The sequence below is a fragment of the Lissotriton vulgaris genome, chromosome 4_2 (assembly GCF_964263255.1).
Source record: "Lissotriton vulgaris chromosome 4_2, aLisVul1.2, whole genome shotgun sequence".
In the NCBI taxonomy this organism is placed as follows: Eukaryota; Metazoa; Chordata; class Amphibia; order Caudata; family Salamandridae; genus Lissotriton; species Lissotriton vulgaris.
In genome coordinates, this window is record NC_141692.1 from 10,380,142 (window position 1) to 10,404,475 (window position 24,334).

Genomic DNA, 24,334 nt, shown 5'->3' on the forward strand with positions numbered 1-24,334 from the left:
CTACCCAACCAAGGCCCAAGATACCTCAGCAGCCGCCTCAACTTCTACACTCCCACACGCCAGCTTCGATCGACCAGCCACGCCCTCGCCGCCGTCCCCCGCATCCGAAGAGCCACCACAGGAGGAAGGTCCTTCTCCTACCTGGCCGCCGAGACCTGGAACTCCCTCCCGACCCACCTCCGCCTGACCCAAGACCACCTCGCCTTCAGGAAGCAGCTCAAGACCTGGCTGTTCGAGCAGTAGCGGACCCCCCCTCCCCAAGCGCCTTGAGACCCTCCGGGTGAGTAGTGCGCTATATAAATGCATTGATTGATTGATTGATTGACATGAGACCCTTGCTCACTTTGCCACTGGATTCAAGATAGCCTGGCTGATGAGGGTTATGAACCCGAAACCGGTCCCAGGATGCTTGTTTCCGATCCAGGGAAGACATGTCTTGGCAGTTCGGGCTGGACTGTTCCCATGAGGCACAGGGTCAGACTGATTTGCATATGGCCATGTCTGAACTGGGGTGGCGGAGTGAGCTAAAGAATGGTGATGGATTAAACCCAGATCAGTGGACTGGGTGTGATTGTTTGATTTGCTCATATGCTCCGTCCATCATCACCTTTTGTTTCACTCATAGATCATATTAGCCAGGACTGGGTGGAAAGAGAGGAGGCGGTCCGGAATGCCAGTGTATAGCATCCTGGGGCCACTAAGACCAAAATGTTTTTATGGGGACCCACTTTGGAGTGTGCAGAGAGGTATGAAGGACCTGCCTCAGGAGCATCAGTTGCCAGGCCAGCCAGTAGTCAGTGAGGTTGGGGAGACTCAACCAGCTAGTAGCGAAAGAAGTGTGCAGTTTGACAAGGTTTTTGTCAGGGTTTCACCCTCACCCAAAGAAAGGTCTTAATGGTGTTGTCAATGGCCTGAATTAAGTATTATGGGGATCTGAAGAAGGATTATCAGGAACTGGTAGTCAAGTCTGGATAAAATATTCATTTTGATTAACTAGTCCTTACCCCATAGGGAGAGGTGAAGCTGGGAGCATTGCTGAAAGTCTGCTTTCATTCGAGAATGTGGGGGGGGGGCGATTGTTTTCATCCATGTTAGTCAGTCTTAGGGAGGTCACAATATCCAGATATTTCAATGAGCCAGAGACCCACAAGAATGGAAGCGTGTGCCGTCAGAGGCAAGGCTTCGCACTTGTCCCAGTTCACCTTGTATCTAGAGAGGCCAGAGAACCGTGAGATCAGTGTGGCCAAGGCGTCAAGAATGGAAGCGTGTGCCGTCAGAGGCAAGGCTTCGCACTTGTCCCAGTTCACCTTGTATCTAGAGAGGCCAGAGAACCGTGAGATCAGTGTGGCCAAGGCGTCAAGAATGGAAGCGTGTGCCGTCACAGGCAAGGCTTCGCACTTGTCCCAGTTCACCTTATCTAGAGAGGCCCGAGAACCGTGGGATCAGTGGGGTCAAGGCGTCCAGGGAGGATGTTGTGTGAGTGGGAGTAACCAGGATGGCATCCGCATGCAATGATATTTTATATATTCCATCTCTGGTGGGGATGCCATGGATATCATTGGAATTATGGATAGCAATCACCAGGGGTTCTAAAGCTATGACAAACAACAGTGGAAAGAGGGGGCAGCACTGTTGCTTGCCCCTATAAATAGTGGAGGGTGGGGATAAGTGTCCATTGCATGTCACCCATGCTGTGCCAAGGAGGGGACAACCACCAAACGATAATGGTTATGCAACTGTAGTGGATAATAATGAAATGATACTGAAACTTACCTGCCTCAACAAAGAAGAATGGAACGAGTGCTTACACTTGGATGAGGAAATGAAGGCATTCAAAGACCTCATAGTCAATGGTTGGCCTAAATATAAGAAATGAGTTACCTCGTCGCTGAGCAGCTACTGGGAGGTGAAATTGGAATTGAGCATTCAAGAGGGAACGGTCTATTGAGGTGAAAAAATTGTTCCACCTGTCCAATTGGGACAATAAATTGTAGACCTTGCCCAAATGGGTCACCTAGGGTGCAGCCTCACCAAAAATAAGATCAGATTAGACTATTGGTGGCCAGGAATGAGCACCGTGGCGGAACACACTGTACGGGACTGTCTTGAGTGTAGTCGCTCTGACAACATTCATCAAACACGGAGACCTCACTGTCCCCGTAGTTGTGCCAGACAGGCCATGGTCCAAACTAGCCCTAGACATCATTGGTCCCCTCAATCTCAAAATGTTAAATGAACTGCTCATACTGGTCATGGTAGACTACCACACCCATTGGATAGTGTACAAGTGTGTACACCAGATAGACACGAAGGTACCAATTAATTTCCTTAAGGATATGTTTTCCGATGAGGGCATCCCCGACATCATAATAATGGAAAACGGGGTACAATTTACTTCAGGAAACATGGGAGATATCCTTTTTTAAATGGACATTACCCATCATAAAACAGCACTATACTGTCCCTGAGCCAATGGATTGGTGGAACATATGAACTGATTTGAAAGAATGTCTACAACTAGCAGAGATTTTAGGAATTTCTGAAAATGAAACATTACAAGATACACTTTGGGCTTATCGATCATCACCTAATTCAGTTACCGGGGTTCCCTCTTTAGCTCCCTGAAGGTAAGGGTCCCCAAAACCAGACTTACACCTCCTTGGAAAAGATCATACACCTGTAGAGTAGACAGGGACAAAGTGGACAAAAGAATAAGTGTTCATCAATCCAAATACAAAAACAGGTATGATGAAATGAAACATGTGAAAGCGACTGCTTTCAGAGTGGGTGATTGGGATTGTGTAGACCTACCTAAACCACTTAGAAGGGAGGCCACAAGGTTCTCAGCAACCATGAAAATAACTCGCACAGGTGGAAAAGTAATTCAACTTGCAAATGGCCAAACATCGGGCATGGACAGAATTGTCCCTCAGCGGCAGGGTGCTGTTCTCTAGGTTGTGGCTCAAGGGGATGAGAAGGATCCTGATGGTCCTAGAAGAGCCCTAAGGTCCAGGTCCACGCCCAGGTGGACTAAAGACTACTGTACTATGTAAAATTACATTTTTTAAATAGTATTTTCTGGTATGTTATATTATCTCTTATCTAGGTCTACCCTCTTGCTTTGCTTTCCTTACCCCGGTTATTCTTCTGTTCCCTTTTCCGCTTCCTATGTAAGATGTGTTGTAATCTGCACTTAGAACGCCTGCCACCCCTCTCCCCTCTCCTCTGTTGGTCCCTGCCTAACCCTGCTGTACTGAACATTCCACAGCTGACTTCAGCTCACTGGAACCTGTGATGGTGAACGGTACGAATGAAGACGACTCTTCACGTGTCCTGAGTCATTGACTTCTTTGTAGCACATACCTTTGCACAACTGATGTTGCTTTTCCCTCACACTGTCTTTGTATACTCTAATATATGCCAAAGATAGAAATGGAAGTGGTCAAATCAATTCTGCCCATAGATTAACAATTCTAGGTAGCAGTTAATAAATCTGTTTCTGCTTACCTCAGAGACTATAACATGGTCTCATGGGGAGAGAATGTGACCTAACGGCTAGGGCTGTTGAGCTCGGAGCTGGGGAACCGGGTTCGAGTCTCCTCAGGGACGCTCAACATTCTGTGGTTCTGGGCAAATCACTTAATCTCACCGTGCCTACCAAAAATTAATGTGCCTGTCTGTAACGCAACTGGTAAAGCGCTCCGATACCTCCGGGTCTAGTTAGTGCTATATAAAACTCCACAGCGCCAGAGGATAGTTCTAAATGTTTAACTGCTTGGCGCGTTTTTAACTTTTGACACCTAGATGTCTGTCCGAACGTTTCCTGAGTCTTGGTAGTCAATTTTATTTCATCACGAACACTTAAGCACTGCACTTTACTCAAATCTTACTTTCTTTGAGGAACATTATGGCCTGAGCACCGATATTCATGCCCGGCACTATAATGTCGGGGTGATATCAAGTGATCAACAATCCCCGCATGACGAAATTCCACCACAAGGGTGGGCTGAGGAGATTTGTTCTGGCCTTCATGACTCAATATCATGCGTTCACACATGCACCCAACAGTCTCACATTTACCAGTTCAGCTACACACCTTTCCCAGACCTGGTCTGCTCAGTTGTGTGTTTTGTATCTTTGCAGCAGGGGAGCGAGCAGTCAGGTTGTTAAATATTCCCCTTTGACCCTCCTGTGTTTTTAATAAAAAAAAAGTATATTTCACTACCCTGTGCTCCGGACCATGCCAAATCATGTTATTATTGGGAGCCTTGCCCCCCCAAAACAAATATTCCTGACTACGGTTCTGACCAAAATGGGGGTCTAATGGAGAGGAAGGTGGTAACTTATAGTCACATAAGTGCATTATCAGGCAGGGATTTCACATATATAGTGGAAACAAGTGGAATCAAGGTTCCTAGATAGCAAGTCTCTCAGAATTAAGGAAAGCAGGTTCTAGTATATGATTTGTGGACATTAGTATACTATATGCTCACTATCCATAGTGTGTTGGTGTTGCCATACATCTAACAGATTTAAATCTTGGATGCAAATCGGGGGGTGGGATGGCTGGGTAGTTTGGTGCTTTGTCAAGCTTGAAAGAGGCCAATGTGAATGTGGAGAATCATATTTGTTTTGTGTTGTAATTTTTTATTGTTGGTCGCAAGAATGGCTTACATTAAAGTTTCAAATAACAATGGAAATGCCCAATTGAGTTGTGCTACACCAGTGAATAATACATTGTAGAAGACCACTGACTCTTTGTCAGTGTATTTGCTCTCCCTCCCTCATAGCTCCACCATTGAGTGATGCCTCCCCTAGCCCCTGCACTCTTTAGTGTGAATGTCCGAAGCCCTTCTGCTCCCACAGGTTCACCTACGCCTCATCCTTGGTGGTCCAGTAGACATCTGTCTCCGGCTTTCCGCTCTGTTTTTTACTCATTTTAACTCATTTTCACCTTCTTTCCACAATCTATTTTTCTGCACTTTTCTGCTTTCTGCTTGTTTTCTCTTCATTCCTACTTTTCCTCCTTCTTGCCCATTTTTCACCCACTTCTCCTGCCCCCACGGCCTGTCTCCCCCAGCATGACCAGCGCGACCAATCCGGCTCCTCTCTATGCTCCCGTCTCCCAGCTGTCCAGCCCTCCCCGACCCCTACTTAATGGTGACCCATCCACGACCCGACCGCGACCAGTGCCAGAAACCTTGGACTTCCACCCCACCAATGCTATGACCCAGCAGCACTCCACGCACGCAACCGAGGCCACAACAACTGCAAGCTATCATCACCAGCTGACACCCATGGACCCTTCAAATGTCACCGCTTCCGGCACACCTGCAGCACCACCAAGAACACGGATTCAGCACAACCCGCCCACAAGAACACAACCGAACCCGAAGACCCTGCGATGCATCCTCCTCAACATCCGACCCTCCCACAAACACGCCATTTAATCTTGGACCTCCTCGACAGCCTCACCCCAGATGTGGCGTTCTTCACCAAAACCTGGACCACCACAACCTCAGGACCGGACATCGCCATCCCCCAAGGATACAAGATCTCCCAGAAGAACTACACCACCTGCCCGGGAGGAGGAATCACCATCGTCTACAAATCCACCCTCCGCCTGAGCACTCCCTGACGAGCCCACAGACCTGATGGAACACCTTCACTTCAAGATACTGGCCAACTCCACCGCTACCCTCCGAGGAACCCTCATCTACCGACCCCTGGACCCCGCTGACCCTTTGCAAACTCAATCACAGACATCATCACCCTCCGCAGCAATCGCATCCACCAACTACACCCTGCTGGGAGACCTCAACTTTCACCTCGACAACCAACTGGACCCCAACACCACATCCCTCCTGGACAACCTCCACAACATTGGACTCTGCCAGATTGTGACCGAGCCGACGCACTCAGCAGGACACACCTCCGACCCCCTCTCCACTACAGGAAAATCCATCAACTTCAGCCACACACCCGAAATCCCATGGACCGGCCATCATTGCGTCCACTTCATCTTCAGAACGCCCACCATCCGCAGACACCTCACAATTCGTGGTTACACACCTACACACAGTCTAGTTACACTTAGATTAGGGCCTGCATAGTAGGAGTGTGCCTGATTACTATTTCGTTTTATGTGTTTAATCACCTTTTTCTGCTTCTGTCTACTAATCATCGCATCACATCTATTCTATGCAAGAATAATGAGTGACTGAGCGAAAAGGTTCTAGATTTGTTACCATTATCCCTGAGGCATCAGAGTTATCATGTTCAGTGTTTGCCAGAAACCATTCGCTCTTTGGTCAGGTTAGTGGGGCGTCTGGTGGCACTGTCAGCTAGCTGGTCTCTAGGCCAACATATCCCATGGGGATGCTCAGACTCAGTCTAGGCACCATACCCATAGTTTATGTTGTCCACAAATGCACTGATCCTGCTGATCTAGTGGGAACTACACAATATTACCTACTACTTCTATGCATGCCTCTGATGTAGCACTGAAAACTCCAGAGATATTTGTTACCCACGACCTCTCTGAATGTCCTTGATGTAGCACTTCGACCTCCAAGGACCAGGAGCTATTACTTACCAACTACTGCTTTGTATGCCGCTGGTGTAGCACTCCAGCCTCCAAAGATCTGTAGCTATTTGTTACCCACTGACTTCAGGGCGGACCTCTGCCCCATGGATTCAGCAGAAGTTTCAATCAAGTGCAGCGTCTGCTCACCTATATGAAGATATGAATCCTTAAAGAGGGTCTTTTCCTTCGGCTGCAGTCGGGCTTGAAAAACAAATTTTTCCTATCCGGCTCACCAAAATGTTGCCCAAATATGAATATACCTTTGAAAGATTTAAAGAAAAGAGGCGTTTGGCAAAACAGGAACAGTTGTTTAATTAAACACAGCCGCCGGGAGATCAGGAAGCACCTTAAACCGGTATTGGCATTCCTACAGTGGCAGAAAAATTTGGCCTAGTCCCTGGGCCATAAATCGAGGTGTGTGATAAGCGCAGGTGGGCCTTTACCCTGTATGGGTACAATGCAGGGCCAGTGCGTATGTGCCCAGATGTCAGGCATGAGGAGCGTGTGATCACTTTGTGTAATGTGCATGCTGTGCTCTGATTGCCCATGTCTTCCTTACTTAATGTGGCATCTGACTTTATGGTGTCTAGGGAACACGCATCCCTCTGGCCAACCATCTTATATTGGGCCAATCTCCTGAGACCATTGTGGTGTCTCTGCCTATCTGTGGGATTGATCTAGGTTTTCCCATTCACGCTCTTGTCTTAGGGTTAGATGTGCCTGCAACTGCGATCTGTCAATCAGTTGCTTCAGGCCAAGGATGCAGGGCCTGCCTGCCCACGTATTTCTGATCTCGGGTTGAGAGGGCGGTCACGTCGGGTAAATTCAACAACGATTTTCTTTTTTATTTGAATATGTATCATTTTGTACATCAACATCCTATTTTCCAATATTAACAGATTGGAACATAGAAAGAGGAGAACGCCTCTTAGGAGATTGTTTCTGTACAAGAAGGGGCCTCTGCATCATGGTGCAAGGGCCTAGCACCTTCCTACGTTGGTGCTAGGCAGCAAATTGTGAACCAAACCAGAGGGAAAGGACAGGAATGTACCCTATTACAGAAATAGGGTATATTCCCGCCTTTTAACATTGGCGTATGGCAGTGCTGCAAGAAGACTCGTGGCGCTGCCCTTTGCCAATTCCCCATAAATCAGGCCCTACATTAGGCTACTTTAGGCAACTTTCCAGCACAAAACAAAAATTTGCACTGGAAAGTAAATAATAAACCAATACTTCCTGCCAGGTTTCTTTGCATTGGCACAACTAGTTGGTAAATCTGCCCCAAAGAGAGTTGTCTCAGTTTGTAATGTGACTGATGGAATGCAGCTGAACCATGTCTAGTGACTAGAGCCCTAACCATACCTTCTGTTAGACATTCAGGAATAGTGAAAGCTCTCTTCATTCTTGTGCTTCTGCAGGTGAAATGGCGGCCGCAAACCCTGTGCAAAGTCTGCAGGAGGAAGTGACCTGCCCCGTCTGCCTGGACTTTTATAAAGATCCGGTGACCACGGAGTGTGGACACAACTTCTGTCGCTCCTGCATCCCTGGCTGCGGGAAGGAAGCAGAGCCCGGTGTCCCCTGCCCACAGTGCAGAGCAATCTGTGTCCAGGGTAACCTCAGACCCAACAGGCAGCTGAAGAACATGGTAGAGCTGGTGAGACAACTCGCTGAGCCACCTGAGAGACCCAGGGGGCAGAATCTGTGCAAAGACCACCAGGAGCCCCTGAAAGTCTTCTGCAAGGAGGACCTGAAGCCCATCTGCGTGGTGTGCAGCATCTCAGCAGCACACAAGTCTCACGCACTCATGCCCTCACAGGAGGCGGCCGTGGAGTACAAGGTAAGAGGTCACCTGAGGGCCCAGTGTCATCTGTGGCAACAGATCCTGGTCCAGGATTGCATCAATAATCTATCGCAATCTCCAAATATAATCCAATTAATTCACTTCAATGGAACCAGGACTACAAGTCCCAGCATGCATCATGGTCTTAAATGAGTCAAGCGCTGTAATATTTTTTTATAAAATGGAAATATCCTGTATTTTTTATGAATGAAATGATAAATGCAGAATTTTCAATCAATCACACATTGACCAAATTTACAAATGAAAGTAGAGTTTAGAACCTTCAAGTGCAAGCGTGGAGGTATGCATCATAATGAAAGTTGTTGTGTTTCCGGCATTTCATTTATTACTTTGCAGTGCTGCTAATGTGTTACACATCGGGAGGAAAAGATTGTTGTGATTTCGAAAAAGCAGTATTGACCAAATGAAATCCATTGATAGCCACGGCTCAGAAGTGATCACAGACCGGGGCAGAGATCCTGCGGAATTGAAAGTTGACTCTTAAGGAAGGGATCCTGCGAAGGACAAATGAATTGTATGAACTCTCAGTGGTGCACAATCCCGCCTACCACAATACCATGCAAGCACACACTAGTATTGAAAGGTTTTGAATCTGGCAGCAGGCTCCTGCTTTTCATCGGCCAGCCTTGGTTGTGAACCTTTTGTTTTGGTCTGGGAGAAATTCTAATTCTGAAGGTGGAATTTAGGCGATTTTGAGAATGTTGTGTTATTCTTGTTACATGAAGTTCCCTAACATGATGCCAGCATCCCAGCAGAGTAGTTAAACTTCTGTTTGTGGTAAAATTATGGTACATGGTTGTGGAAACAGCACAAGCCAGCAGAACTGGTGTTATTCACACAAGTTCAATTTCCTGTTCAGTTTTTATTGAACAGTTAATTAGTAACTAAGCAAAACAGCAATTAAAACCGAGATACCCCTTATAAGATCATGCAGTACAAGATAAAATGCAGACTGAAAGCAGCTGTTTTGATTATTAGCATGGGTTTGTGACAGTCATTGTGTCGGAGTCAATGAAAGAGTATCCCAGGGTTCTTTTGGGTGTCGTTTGCAGCATTCCACTGAGTGCATCCACTGTCCACAGGCCGCCCGCCTCGCAGCTTACATTTGCTGCTTCTCTCCAGCTGTATAAGCTCCCCGTGGCTGCTTACTGCTCTACCGGGGTCAGTGTGAACATGGTATACATGGTCAGAATGCCAGGGGGGTTGGTGAACTCTGCCCTCCATGTTGTGGATGCCTTCTTGTTGCCTTTTAAGGTCCGTACCCCAAAAGAACCCTCCTTATATGCATGGTAACTAAAGAAGGCCATCACTATTCCTTCTCCACAAGATAACGAAAAGGGTGGCCATCTTGGAACGGTTATTGAAGTGACCCTGTACATGGCATTCCAACTCCGGCAGAACTCTGGATCACCTTGGAAGGCCAACTGCATCATCTTACTGTTTGACTAAGATGGGCCTCTGTATTCATTGCCAAAAGCAGATCGTCAGCCAAGACCCAGACCATGGCCTACAATCCTCCCTCCACAATCCCAGTAATAGTGGGCATAAATAGAACCCACATAACTTCGGACTCATCCAGACCCCCTGCCCAAGTCACCACCATTCAGACTCTACAACCTGCTAAAGACAATCCCTCCCGTTTATCTTGCATGTTCGTCAACTGCAAATCGACAGCTCAACAGGCTACAGATATCTCTGAAACCTTACTCAGTGAGTGAATTGATATAGCTTTCCTCATGGAATCTTTGCTCAAGGACCACTCCAACGCCATACTTGATCTGCTTACTTCCCTGGTTACTCCATCATTAGACATGACAGACTTGAAAAAACAGGTGGAGGTCTAGCCATAATCCACAAAGTTGAAATGCATCTTTTTATATTATATAACGCAGAATACGCGACTTTTGAATTTCTCAGAATTGAACTTAAAGGTAAATGCTCCCCGCCTATCAAACTTAACACCTGGTGATCTGACCTACTAACTTGGTTCTCCTTAACTGACACAAAGGAGGTGTTTTTGGGAGACTTTAACTTACACTGGACAACGCAGAAGACTCCACAGTCAGGCGCCTCTTGAACCTTCTGGAAAGGAACGACCTAAATCAACTCTGCCATAAACCTACACACATCAAAGGCGCTGTGCTTGACGCGATTATCACCAACAGCAAACTGGTCTCCCTTAGTGCCATCTTACCTATAGTCTGGTCAGACCACCATCTCATACTGTTCAACATCAATACCTTAGTCAAACCACACTTAAACTCATCGAATAAACCTAAGCAGTGTACCAGAAACCTCAAACAAGTCCCAATTACGGACTTCATCAGCCCACACGCCCTCCCCTCCTCTGACTACATCCTCCTAGGGGACCTCAACTTCCACCTGGAGAACAACAAGGACCGCAACACCGCCGCCCTGCTGGACAACCTCGCCAACCTCGGACTCAAGCAACTGGTCAACCCCCCCACCCACTACGCCGGCCACACGCTTGATCCTGTCTTCTCATCCAGCAAGCACATCACCTTCAGCCACTCCACCGGACTCCACTGGACCGACCACAGCTGCATCCACTTCAGCTTCAGAAAAACCACAACCCACCACCACCCGCAACAGGTCCCTCACAGAAGCTGGAGCAAGATCACCGCCGACCAGCTCACCACCTCCCTCAGCCAGAACCCACCTGCCAGCACAACGGACCCCAACGAAGCAGCCCGCAACTTCACGCAGTGGCTGACCGCCTGCGCCGACGACCTCGCACCACTGAAGAACCCTCCCAGCAGACCCAGAAGCAAGAAGGCTCCCTGGTTCACCGACGAACTCAAGGACTCCAAGAAGACCTGCTGCACCCTCGAGAAAACCTGGCTCCTCAACCAGACCGCTGACAACATGACCGCCCTCAAACACGCCACCCACAAGCACCACCAGCTCATCCGCACCACCAAGAAGAAATCACTGAAGGAACGACTGGACATCAACGCCCACGACAGCAAGGAACTCGTCAGCAGCGTCAAGGAGTTCTCCAACCCCAGCACCGGCAGCAACGACATCACTCCTTCACAGGATCTCTGCGACTCCCTCGCCTCGTTCTTCCACCGCAAGATTGCCGACATCCACAACAGTTTCGGCGCACCATCCATGCACTCAACCGTCGAACCAACGCACCCCACCGCACCTGGACCACGGTGACCACCGAAGACACAGCCCGCACGATGAACACCATCCACTCCGGATCTCCAACCGACCCCTGCCCCCACCACGTCTTCAACAAGGCCGACTCCACCATCGCACCCCAACTCCGGGACGTCATCAACACCTCCTTCAACACCGCCACCTTCCCGGAAGCATGCCAAGCTCAGCGCCCTACTGAAGAAACCAACAGCAGACCCCACCGACCTCAAAAACTTCCGCCCCATCTCGCTCCTTCCTTTTCCTGCCAAAGTCATCGAGAAGATCGTCAACAGACAGCCTGCCGCCTTCCTCGAGACGAACGGATCCCTCGACCCCTCGCAGTCCGGTTTCAGAGCCAACCACAGCACCGAGACCGCCCTCATCGCAGCCACCGAGGACATCCGGGCCCTGCTCGACAACGGGGAAACAGCAGCACTCATCCTCCTGGACCTCTCTGCAGCGTTCAACACTGTCTGCCACCGCACCCTAGTCCAACTCCTCAGCAACATCGGCATCCAAGAGAAGGCACTGGAGTGGATCATTTCGTTCCTCGCCGGAAGAACACAGAGAGTCCGCCTCCCCCCGTATCGCTCCGAGGCCACCAAAGTCATCTGCGGCGTCCCGCAAGGATCCTCTCTCAGCCCCACCCTCTTCAACATCTACATCTACATGAGACCCCTTGCTGCCATCGCACACCAACACAACCTCATCATCTCCTACGCCGACGACACCCAGCTGATCCTCTCCCTCACCAGAGACCCCGACACCGCCAGAACCAGCCTACACGAAGGGATGAAAGACGTCGCCGAGTGGATGAAGAACAGCCGCCTGAAACTGAACTCAGACAAGACAGAAGTCCTCATCCTGGGACCATCGCCCTCCGCGTGGGACGACTCCTGGTGGCCCCCAGCCCTGGGCACCGCTCCCAAGCCAACAGACCACGCACGCAACCTGGGCTTCATCCTGGACTCCTCCCTGACCAGACAAGTCAACGCCGTCTCCTCATCATGCTTTCACACCCTTCGCATGCTTCGCAAGATCTTCCGTTGGATCCCGACAGAAACCAGGAAGACGGTCTCCCAGGCCCTCGTCACCAGCCGACTGGACTACGGAAACACCCTCTACGCCGGAACCACAGCCAAGCTACAGAAAAGACTCCAACGCTTCCAGAACGCCTCCGCCCGACTCATCCTGGACATCCCCCGACGCAGCACCATCTCCAGCCACCTGAGGGACCTGCACTGGCTCCCCGTCAACAAGGGGATCACGTTCAGGCTCCTCACCCACACACACAAGTCTCTCCACGACCTGGGCCCCAAGTACCTCAACGACCGCCTGACCTTCTACACGCCCACCCGCCAGCTACGGTCTACCAGCCTCGCTCTCGCCGCCGTACCACGCATCCGAAGAGCCACCGCCGGAGGCAGATCCTTCTCCTACCTGGCGGCCAAGACATGGAACTCCCTGCCCATCCACCTTCGGCTGACCCAGGACCACCTCGCCTTCAGGAGACAACTCAAGACCTGGCTGTTCGAGCAGTAGCGAACCCCCTCCCCCAAGCGCCTTGAGACCCTTCTGGGTGAGTAGTGCGCTATACAAATGGTATGATTGATTGATTGATTGAATTACGGATCTTGAAGCCAAGATCTGTGAACAACTAGAACATCACCTTGCCTCGCTAACGTAAATGACCTCGCCGCCCACTTCAACACCGCCATAGCAGAAGCTCTCAACCAAGTTGCACCGCTCAAATAAAAAAAAACATAAGATCAATCAAATCAAAACCTTTGTTTAACTCGGACCACAAAAATGAAAGAAGACATCTTAGACAAGCTGAAAGGACTTGGAGATAAAACCCATCTGCATTTCATCTAACTCTACTCAGAACTGCAAGGGTTACATCCAAGAAGCACATCTTCCTAGAAAAAGCCACCTTCTTCTGCATCTAACTTGACCGTGCAAATAAACAGGCCCAGAGAACTCTTTAACATTGTCAAACAACAAAACACTTCTTCCTCCCCACATGAAATCATAGCCTCTAAAGAACGTGAAGAAATTGTCAGCTTCTTCACAGAAAAAATAACTACATTTGAGCAATCTTTCCTTCCAAGTCACACCCACACCCCCATACAATCAATCCATTCTAACACTCATTACACTGCCACAGTCACTCCTCCTGATCTCGCCAACAACAAAATGGCCCTAAATCGACCTAACAGCAACCTTTTCAACATCCAATTAGAAAACAATGCCAATTGGTCGGTTTTCAAACCCATGACAGAACTTGAAGTTTTCAATTTTATTGCGAAATTAAAGCCCACTTTTCACACCAAAGAACCCGTCCCTGCAAAAGTAGTACATAACCTTCACCACAATTTCGCCCCGTGTTGGACAAAAATCATCAATTCTTCTTTTGCCTCGAGTTGTGTACTGGATTCCCTTCAACTAGGTCAAATCACGCCCATTTCCAAAAATCCCAGGGCTGACCCGTATGAGCTCAACAACCTCAGATCTATCTCCAACCTTCCGTTCCTTGCCAAAACTATGGAAAAATGTGTCTTACAACCACTTATCCGGCATATAGAGGATTCCAACCTACTTGACTCCTTGTAATCAGGGTTCAGGCAAGGCTGTAGCACATAAACTGCCATGCTCAATATCGCAGATGACATCCATAGATCCTTAGATGAAAGTGATACATGCATACTTATCCTACTTGACTTCTCAGCGGCCTTTAACGCTGGGAACAACCCAGCCTTACTGGAATCCTCTCCGGTATCAATGGCACTGTTTTAAAATGGTTAAAATGGTCACTCCTAACTGTAGGACTCCTAAATTCCTTCTGCGAATACCCAAAGTCTTAAAGTAAGGATTTTTCTCAGTTGAGGAGTCCTAAAGTTAGGAGTCCTAACTTTACTACTCCTAAACTGAGAGAAATCCTAACTTTAAGACTTTCGGTATTCCCAGAAGACATTTAGGAGTCCTAAAGTTAGGAGTCCTAACTTCTGTGAATACCGAAACGAGTAAGTGCCTTCTGTGAATACCGAAATGGTAGTAAGTTTAGGATTTTGTCTTAAGTTAGTTCTGTGAATCGGGCCCCAAGTGGATGCCCAGATAATTATACTCAGGACTATGTAGGAGCCCTTCACCATTGAGATGCCACCCTCTGCGTCCACTGTTTTCTTCCCGAATATTTACACCAGTTGGCTTTCACACTATTTTGTTTGCCACAAAATGTTTCCTCATGTCAAAAATCGATGTATTGAACGCATTTTGTGCTAAAATATATTGCAAATGATAATTTGCAGTTTGCATAGGTTTTATTCACTTCTATGACTTGATAATACAAGTCTGATAAATTTATTTTGACATTCTAACAATTTGTATACACATAACATGCATTCATATATGGAAAATGAGTGTTTGTGGGTCCTCATCGCATGGTGCATCTCTTGAGAGACATAATTCATGAACAATCTTCTCTGCAGGGTGAACTCCAGAACTGGTTGCAACCCCTGAAACAAGAAATGACTGATGTCCTACACAGCAAGCTAAAAGAAGAGGAGGAATACAGGGCTCTGAAGGTGAGTGTGGGCTCAAACTAAGTTGTACGTGCTAATGTCAAGGTCGGAAATGTTGACCTCTGCATATATCAACTCCACAATATCCACATTTCAACAAAGTGTTAATACAGGATAGTCTGGGGAGTATAGCTGTACTACTTACTTTGAGGATGCAGGGAAAGTCTATATTGTTAAGGAGTGCAGCATGATGAGGGCACAGTACTACGCAGGGAAGAAACAGCGGGCCGGAGGGCCATACCGATAGCCCAGATTTGGGAGGGCTTCCTACAAACATTCATCAGGGCCTGCCACGATAAAGGGGTGATGTGAGATGATAGCCAGCTTGCCCCCACTCCCCCCCAATGGAATGAGGGGACACGTCTGGGTAGCAAGATGCGTAGCAATGGGGAGAAACGAGAGCCGCACGCATACAGACATGAAATACCACCCCTACAGCCCCTCTCTCACCCCCCGACCCCCCCATCCCCCCCGACTTCTCACCCCCCCCCCCCCCTAGTCAGAAGGGGCCACACACACAGCCGACTCCAACAATGCAGCCCCACCCCGGGCCTTAGAGCTACCACACACCACCCGAACCACCTCCCCGCGAGCACTAGACGCCAGCACCCTGCGAGACCACTCCACCCGGACCTAACACGACAGGACCCACACTGCAGCACCCCCTTCCCCCCTCCCCGAGTTAAGATTCATTACACCCCCAATTTCTTTCCTATTTTCCCCCGATTAGGTCAGTGGCACCTACAGCAAATGTCGCCCCCCAGTTGACCACGCTGGATCTGCCTTTCTCATGCAAACCTTTTACTTTTGGCACACGGCGACTAAACACGGGATTGTAGCACACATGACAGCCACTGCCGCAACCCTCTACCACACGGCGACGACGTACTGAACATTCTAGTCGTCCACGGCACTCATATACGTCGCCCGGAACCGGGCCTGGTTGGTTATTTACACTGTTGAGGAACAACACACTACATCACTGGCCAGAGGGTTGTGGGCAACAGGGGTACAGCTGGCCAACAGGCTGCCCGTCTTGATGGGTAAGGTCAGATACTCTGGTAAGATCGACACTGCGAATTAAGCGGTAATATAATGATGAAGTGATCAGTATGGTGAATGCAGTGACTGTCCCCATGACAACTAATGGTGTTATTTACTAATAGGTGCATTTATTGGATTTTCAACCGTCGTCAACATTCGCTCTGATATTGTACGACCTACTCAAATTGTTGTTTCCCCTTTGGATTACACACACAAGAAATGTAACTGTACGTCAAGTGTTTCAATAAAACAGATTTAAAAAAAAAAAAAGGAGTGCAGCATGATTTAAAACCTTTGATATTATCTTAGAACACCCGTTCTTTTTGAACTTCTAACTGAGGTCAGCCCCTGTTAGCTTTGGAACAGAGTAGGCAGGCTTAGCTTAAGAAAGGGTTTAAAGCAGAGAGAGAACAATTTACCAAAACCCGGGCCATAGGATTTCTGTACAATGTTTTAATAGCTGACCCAAATACTTCACCCATATTGAAGCGCTGGATTACCTCGTATAAAAAGGGCCAGCCAACCCTATCGAAAGCTTTCACCGCATCACACGTTATTATAGAGAAGGGTTTTTCATACTCTATTGCTAGAGCTACAGCTCTGATTAGTTCATGCGTCAGATCCTCTAAATGCCTCCCCTTCATGAATCCCTTCTGGTCTGGATATTTGAGCCAACCATTCGCTCCAGCCTTTTGTTGAGAATCTGTGTATATATTTTGTCGTCGCTGTTAAGCAGCGATATTGGTCTGTATGATTCACATAGTCTTGGGTTTTTATTGGGTTAAAGAAGAACGATAATGGTTGCCAAATCCCATTTTAAAATGTAAGCGGAATTAAAGAGATCCAGCAGAATTGGGGCTAAAACTTCCCTCAGCAGAATGTAAATCTCATTGGGAATGCGTCAGGGCCGGCCGCCTTACCATTTTTTAAATTCCTGATTTAGCTATACACTTCTTCCTGAGTTATAGGAGCCGGTAAATCCTCTTTGTTTTTATCGCTTAATAAGGGCATGTCAAAATCACTAAGGAACGCGTCCATCTGATCTTTGTTTGGGAGTATGTCCTCTATATAAAGATCCTGAAAAAAACAGACAAATTCCCTCTCTATGGCTCTGTCTTCAGTGATAATATCACCCGTGGCTTGGTTTATCAAATCCATGATATTATTCCTAGTTCTGTCTGTTTTGGCCTTCCAGGCCAATAGTTTGCCACTACCTTCCCATATTCGTAATTTGCTAATCTGCTTGCTTCCCTTCTCTTTTTTACTCTAAGTTCTAGATAGTCAGCTAGTCTTGCCTTAGCCTTGTTATGAAATGTAAAGTCCCCTGTAGAGTTGCTCATCACCGCCCTCCCTCTTGTGTTTTTTAACCTCCAAATATCTGCTAGGCCAAGATCCTGAATCATAGATTTCAGGGCTGATCTCATTTTAGAAGTTGCCACGATGCGTATTTTGGAGGTGGCATCCTTGTCTAACTCAAGAATAACATTAAAATCGCCATCCATTATAATAGTGTCGTTAAATTCAAGAAGTTGAAGCAAGAGGGAGAGGGTCAACTATATAAGGGCCATAATATGGAACAAAAATTAACCACGTACCCTGACATCTTGCTCTAAAGATCACCCATCTACCTAGAGGGTCGACGACCGCTTCAGCTGTGTAAATGTAAAAGTTTTTGTACTTGTATAGCGCGCAGCTACCCGGACCGGGTCTCCCGGCGCTTGTACTCATACCGCTAGGGAACCCTTCCTGGCTATTCTTGTGAATTGTCCACTCCTGGGCACCCCCATGGCGAAGCCAGGCATCCCAGCGCTGTTGGGGCCGTTGTGGAGATTAAGCAAGCTATTGCCCAGAGTTGCAGCGTGGGACCCATGATTAGACTAGGCACTGAGGCGAGAATATCAGGTCAGAGGAATCTTGAGCCCGAGACCCGCCGAGGCAGGAATCAAACCCTGGTCCCGGGCCAGAGCTCTGCATCAAGGTCTGCCGCTCTAACCATTGAGCCACACTTCTCTACTATAGTACATTGAGCCGATTTTTTAAATATAATCGCGACCCCCTTGACTGTAACTGTTTGAGAAGTGCAGATACAGAGCTCAATCCATGTTTGAGATTTGATGATGCCAAGCCATTTATCTTTTAACAAATGAGATTCTTGAATAAGAATTACGTACGCCTCCCTCAACTTCAGGTATTCTAATATTTTATTCCTCCTTGGGACTACTCTCAAGCCATTCACATTCCATGTTAAAACTCTTAGGGAGTTACTTTTATCTGGTCATGCCATAATACATTAATAGTGGCCTTTTACTATCTCTCAATAATTTCCTGCAATATTCAGGTTTCTTTAGCAAGTGGTAACTTCCATTTTCCGGCATTACGTATAAGAAAAGAAAAAAACAACTTGATTGCATCAAACATTAAAGGACTCCATATTTTTGTGTTTTTCTCCCTTATACTCCCACACCCTGTGTGCCTTGAGTAGTTTTCTACACTTTTACCAGTGACCCATCCTACCCGCCCTGGGGACCCTCCCGTATACTTCGAGGTATACTATCACCTCCTTTGAGCTCTCTCGCACCTTGATGGACTGACTATTTTCTGCTATACTGATGTCTGTGCCCTTATCTGGTCAATAAAAGATTTTGCATCTTCTGGGTCTCTGAAACTATGCATTTTATTGTTCCTCATGACCTTTAACGTGGCAGGGAAACGAATAATGGCAGTGACGCCTAGATCTCTTAGGTCTTGGATATATTTCCCTAGTTCCCACTACCTGTCTAGTGTTTCACGAGAAACGTACGATCTAATACGAAAAGACCAATCGTCTTTTTTATATGTTCCTGATTTTAAGGCCGTTGTGAGGATAGATTCTTTTAGAGTGTATGTTTTAAAATTCACCAAAATCCTCCTGCCGGTTTTCCTTCCAGGACGTGCCACAAAAGGATCACAATGGACTCTCTGGACATCTTGCCCTATAGTGTCAGAGTCCAAGTGAGAATTGATCTCTTTTAAATGAGTAATCACAAAAGTTTTAATGTCTCCCTCTACCTTACCCTCGGGGACATTCAGAATTCTAATATTGTTCCTTCTTGCATTATTTTCTAAGGACTCCAGCTTGTCTCTTACATCAATTTCATTTTTCTTGAGTTTCGTGATCTCTTCTTGGTTGGTAGTCACTTTTTTGTACTGTTTCCATTGCTCCCACTCTGTCCACTAAACTGTTGATATTCTCCTTCATGGCCTCACAGTACCCTTGTATTTTCTGTTGGTTGAGCTCTGATGTTGCAAACCTCTCTCTTAGTTCTACATGTAATGTCGTCATTGTGTTTTCAAGCTCCAACGAATTTGACTCCTTATTAACTGGTGATGAAGTAACCAAGGCTTTTAACTGCTCTGAGCCTGTTGAAGGGTATTAAATATCAGTTGAGCCTCTGTATCTTTTTTTGTTGATGGTGTGCAAATATAATACTTGAAAAAAAATTAAGTGTATCCTGATTGAGGGCTTTGGACTCACCACTGAAGAATACAGAATAAGATTCAGGGATACTCAGGTTGATTTTGTGAACTTTTTAGTGAAAACACTAGAAGGTTGTTTGAGTGGTAACAGTTGGTATAATTATGATGGGCTTTATAAGTTAATAATGAAAGAACTTCTTTTGAGTAATTATGTGCAGGAAAATAACTAGTGAACCTGGGGCCAGTCTCTCCTCCTTGCGTTGGGGAAGAAGGTTGATAATTGGGTAAGACAAGAGTATCCAAGACTAGAAAGAGTCTAAAATGAACCCCCAGAAATGACAGTGGATATAAAAATGAGAGGTCCCCATGGAGGCCCCTAAAAACCTGTCCAGGAGAGCGGGCCCAGAGACACCTCACAAAATGAAAGTGGGTACCAGGGTTAGAACTGGTGCGCCAAGAAGACATGAGGCCTTATCTGCACAAGACAGGGCAGCTAGCTCACGAACCCCTATTTTCCTAAAAACAAAGCCCCTACTACACCTCCAGGGGTTGCTAGGAAAGCTTTTTAGGGTAACTACTCAGATGCGTAGGTTAACCTAGCCTTAAACTGAGAAGTGTGCCCAAAAGGTGAGCTGAACATTCCAGAGAGGGAGTAAATACTTCCACCACCTACTGGTGAACGGAATCCTAGCCACTGCCCTGAGAGAATCCTCTGCCAGTCCCACTGTGCTGCATGACAGGCAGTATATCACAGGGGAGACAAGAAGAGTAAGGGTCATTCTTGGGGAGGCCACTGATAGGCCTGTGGATGTAGTCCCACTAGAGATAGCTGGGTCCCTTAGCTTGAGAAAGGTGGTAGCAAGTAAGGACCTACCACCTTGACTCTCTCTTTGGAAATGACCATCCAGAAGTTGGTCTGAGCCAGAGTGAGGTACTGCTTCAGTGCCAGTCCTCATCCAAGGATTATTTGGGGAGGGGGGTTGAACTTGCAGCTAGTACAAGTAGGCCCCAAAAGTAAAGAAGAGAAAAAAGTGTAGGAAAGGTGGGCAACTGATAGCCACAGTTCCAGTGAGCCAAAGAGATTCTAAACCAGTAGGGGACAAGTCCACGGTTGGCTCTGGTGAAACAGTACCTGGCCCACAGAGTCCTGATTAGTCAGGCAGATGTTCAGCTTGAGCTGGTGGCTCCTCAGCTAACATGAAAGAGGGTTGAAAAAGGGTGTTTGCTACAGGAAGTACTATCATCTCACTCTAAAGCAGCAGACAGGTACCCTAATCCCCAAGAAACCTGTGAGTTGGCTCCTTTACCTGTCATTGACAAACTAAAGGCACGGTTCTGGGCACTGACAGCTGTCAGTGGCCACTCATGGGTGCTAGCCTTTATGGCAGCACTGTGCTTGGCATTGTGGTTTAACCCCTCCTATCAAGTAGTTAGTTAGGTCCCCTGACCCTGTTTGTCATGGTGAGGTTGCTCAAGCAACCAATTTGGGTAAGCTGGGTGTTACCCTGGCTAAGTTAGAATTAGTAGAGCTGAACCCCTCTGAGCCAAAATTAAAAAGAATCAGTAAAGGCACTACAAGATAGACAAAGGGCGTATGATAATTATGAAGGGGCAGAGGTTCTTGCGTGACAGTGCCCCATGCTCTCCACACCACTGGAGTCAAGCCATCCTGGCTGAAGACGGCTGACAGCCAGAAACCGGTCCTAGGATGCTTGATTCCGGTCCAGGAAAGACATGGCTTGGCAGTTCGGGCTGGACTGTTCCCATGAGGCACAGGGTCAAGGCTGATTTGCATATGGCCATGTCTGAACTGGGGTGGTGTGGAGTGCACAAAAACAATGGATGTAGGTCCAGATCTCTGTACTGGGGTGAGTGTAAGACATTGTTTTGCATTCTGTCCATCAACTGTTGTTTTTGCTTCAGTGGCAATTACCCCATGTTCTGTACACTCCCTGGTAAAATTGGCCGGTCAGGGCTGCAATTTCTCATTGTTGCAGATGCTGCCCTTCTAGACCTGTGGTGGGGCTGTCACACTGCCTGGGAGGCTGCTGCATCATCCGTCTACTCCCTTATCACCTCCTAGGGTTCCTGAGACAGAGAGGGCATTCCCTCCTGCGTACATGAGGCTCAACTTGTGGTCACATGACCAATTGAATGTGGAATGCAATTCCTGATGGTAGACCAAACATTTAGGGTCTGATTTAGATGTTGACCGAACCACAACAGAGTGATCTTTTTGGGTGGTCTTCCCGCATGCAAACCTGGCAGTCCATCCTCCCTATTTAAATGTTGGCCGGCAATAGCGGAAAAGATCTTCGCGGTCCCACTGACTTCGCCAGAACTTCGCCCTTCACAGCAGGATGGGCGGCAGCGGGACTCCAGCCAGAATTCCCGTCATCAGTGTTTGGATGTGGCTTGCTTCTGTGGGAATTTCTGCAGGAATCCCTCCTACTTTGAGTTGGTGGAATGGGATGAAAAGGGGTGAAAACACAACTCTTCTAAGGGTACAGACTGCAGTTTCATTCTCTTCTCTTTCTTCCAGGTCCTCCCTGTCCTGCTGCACCTTGACCACGATGGATCAGCACGCCTTTATGATGTACTTAAAACTAGATTTTCATTGGGTCTGACTGTCTACATTGCAAGGTGTGTGTATGATGGTGGGGTGCAGTGCAGAATGCACACAATATGTATACTAAACCTTACCTAATACACATACATAACATATATGCGTTTAAGGGGGGCGTGGCTAAGCACGCAATGGCGGAGGACTCAAAAGGGTAGAGCTCCGAGCTGAGCTCCCCTTCCCCGGGCCGATTCTCCGTCAGTTATCCCTGTAACCGGCTGAGTTTGCAGGCGGACTACCACGGAAGCATTCCTGGCACTTTGGCCGATTTTTGAACTGGAGACCCGACGTCACGGCACCGGCCTTTCCTGAGGGCCACTGGCGGGACTCGCTGCAGTCCGGATGGCGTGGAAGAGTACGGGAGGCCGCGGTTTGGGCCTGACGTCTGGGCCCTGCTGCGCGGCGCGGGGTCGGGTCACCACGGCCCCCTCCCACACTGGGAACAGAGACCGGGGAACCATCTGGACGCTCTGACCCCTGCTCCCCCCTGCTCCTGGGAAAGAACGAGTGACTTGCGCTGGAGGGGCGCGAGGGCCTGGCCGGCGAGGCGTAGCTGTGACGCCGGAGGTGGCGTGTAAAGATAAAGCAGCCGCCCGACTACTGCTGCATACGCCTGAAAGTGGCGAGAAACCGGGGGCACAGCCCCACTACATCGGCGGAACCAGGGCGGAATCAGGGGACCAGGTGAGAGGACTCCGCATCCTGGACATTGCCTGAAGAGACCCCCCCCGCACGGGTGTGGAGATACACGGGGGGGAGAGACGCAAGAGGAGGCCTGGGTTGAGCGCCCAAGCTCACACATCAGTGGCGCTGGGACCCGGAGGGCACCCCACACCCGATCCGGCACGGGCTCTGTTGGAGGAGTTGCTGCGAGGATCCACGCGCTGTGGGCACCCTTCCCCCACATCTCCTTGTGCCCGGCCCACCCCATCTACCTCAGGAAACTCCGAGGCTCTCACGACCAGGAGACATTCTGCTGCCACGCGGTCGGCTGACCGCAGTAACCACACCCGCCCGGCGCTGATGTCGGGTGCCTGCCCTGGCATATCACTGCGCAGGCCTACACCACGGACCGGCACGGAGGACGCGCGAAACGCAGGCTGCACAGCCGGGCCATAGACGGAATGCACTGGTGGAACTAAGAGTAAGACGTGGACACACTCTCAAGTCAACCTGCACTACTCGGGGCGTGATGAGGGAGGAGAGGACTGCTCACGACTAGGGGAGCCCCCACGCAGAGCGCTCCCACGGCCAGGGCGGCCTGGCAAAGACCCGAGGGAGGGATCCCGGCCTCCTCGCTCCGAGCACTGCGGCGCGCTGCCTGTCCGGCATGCCTTGACGGCCCTGTGCATCCCGAGGGCGGAAGAGCGTTTGCTCCCTAGTGGACACCTGTCCTCAACATGGGCGTGCTTGCCCCGGGCGGCTGATTGACACCTGCCTCGCCGCTTTGTCGCACCGGCAACCTCTGCATCTGGGGCGCAAGACGCGCGGGACGCCGACTGGCCCTCCAAGCGGGCATCAATTCGGAAATAAGCAACATTGCCACTCTCGGACACTGCTGGAACTGTACGCCGGATTGGGCCCTCTCCCTTAGACCAGCAAGGCGGACCAGCTACCCAGGCGCGCCCTGCCACAAGCCAACAGACGTCCGACTCCCCCAAGCCCCCAGGCAGAACTGAAATTACAGGGGCACTGCCCATGTCCGGAGGGGTCAGAACGCGTACCGGCACTGGAGGCGCTCCGCCGAAAGGGAAGACTGGCAAGACGCTGAACAAGATGGCTGCCGACCAGGTGACCACAAGATTAGATAGTGTGCTGGCTGCCATGGAGCGTTTGGAGGAGTCGATACAATCGACAAGGACATCCCTAGAGTCCAAAATAGACGGCGTCGCCATAGACCTCACACACCTGAGGGACGACCACAAGAAGCTGGCGGACAGGACCAAGACCCTGGAAGGCACAGTGGCGGATCTTGCACCCCGAGTCACCCAAACAGACAAGCAAGTACAGGACCT

At 48.8% G+C, this 24,334-nt stretch overlaps 1 protein-coding gene across 1 annotated transcript in view; it reads left to right on the top strand.

Moving 5' to 3' along the window:
* The first annotated feature begins 8,009 nt into the window (after positions 1 to 8,009).
* Positions 8,010 to 24,334, top strand: part of LOC147718119 (E3 ubiquitin-protein ligase TRIM11-like) — a 75,912-nt gene continuing 59,587 nt past the window's right edge. Inside the window, exons 1-2 of the mRNA XM_086919244.1 lie at positions 8,010 to 8,423; positions 15,104 to 15,199. Coding sequence (XP_086775370.1) covers positions 8,010 to 8,423; positions 15,104 to 15,199 — 510 coding nt within the window. The remainder of the gene's footprint in view (positions 8,424 to 15,103; positions 15,200 to 24,334) is intronic.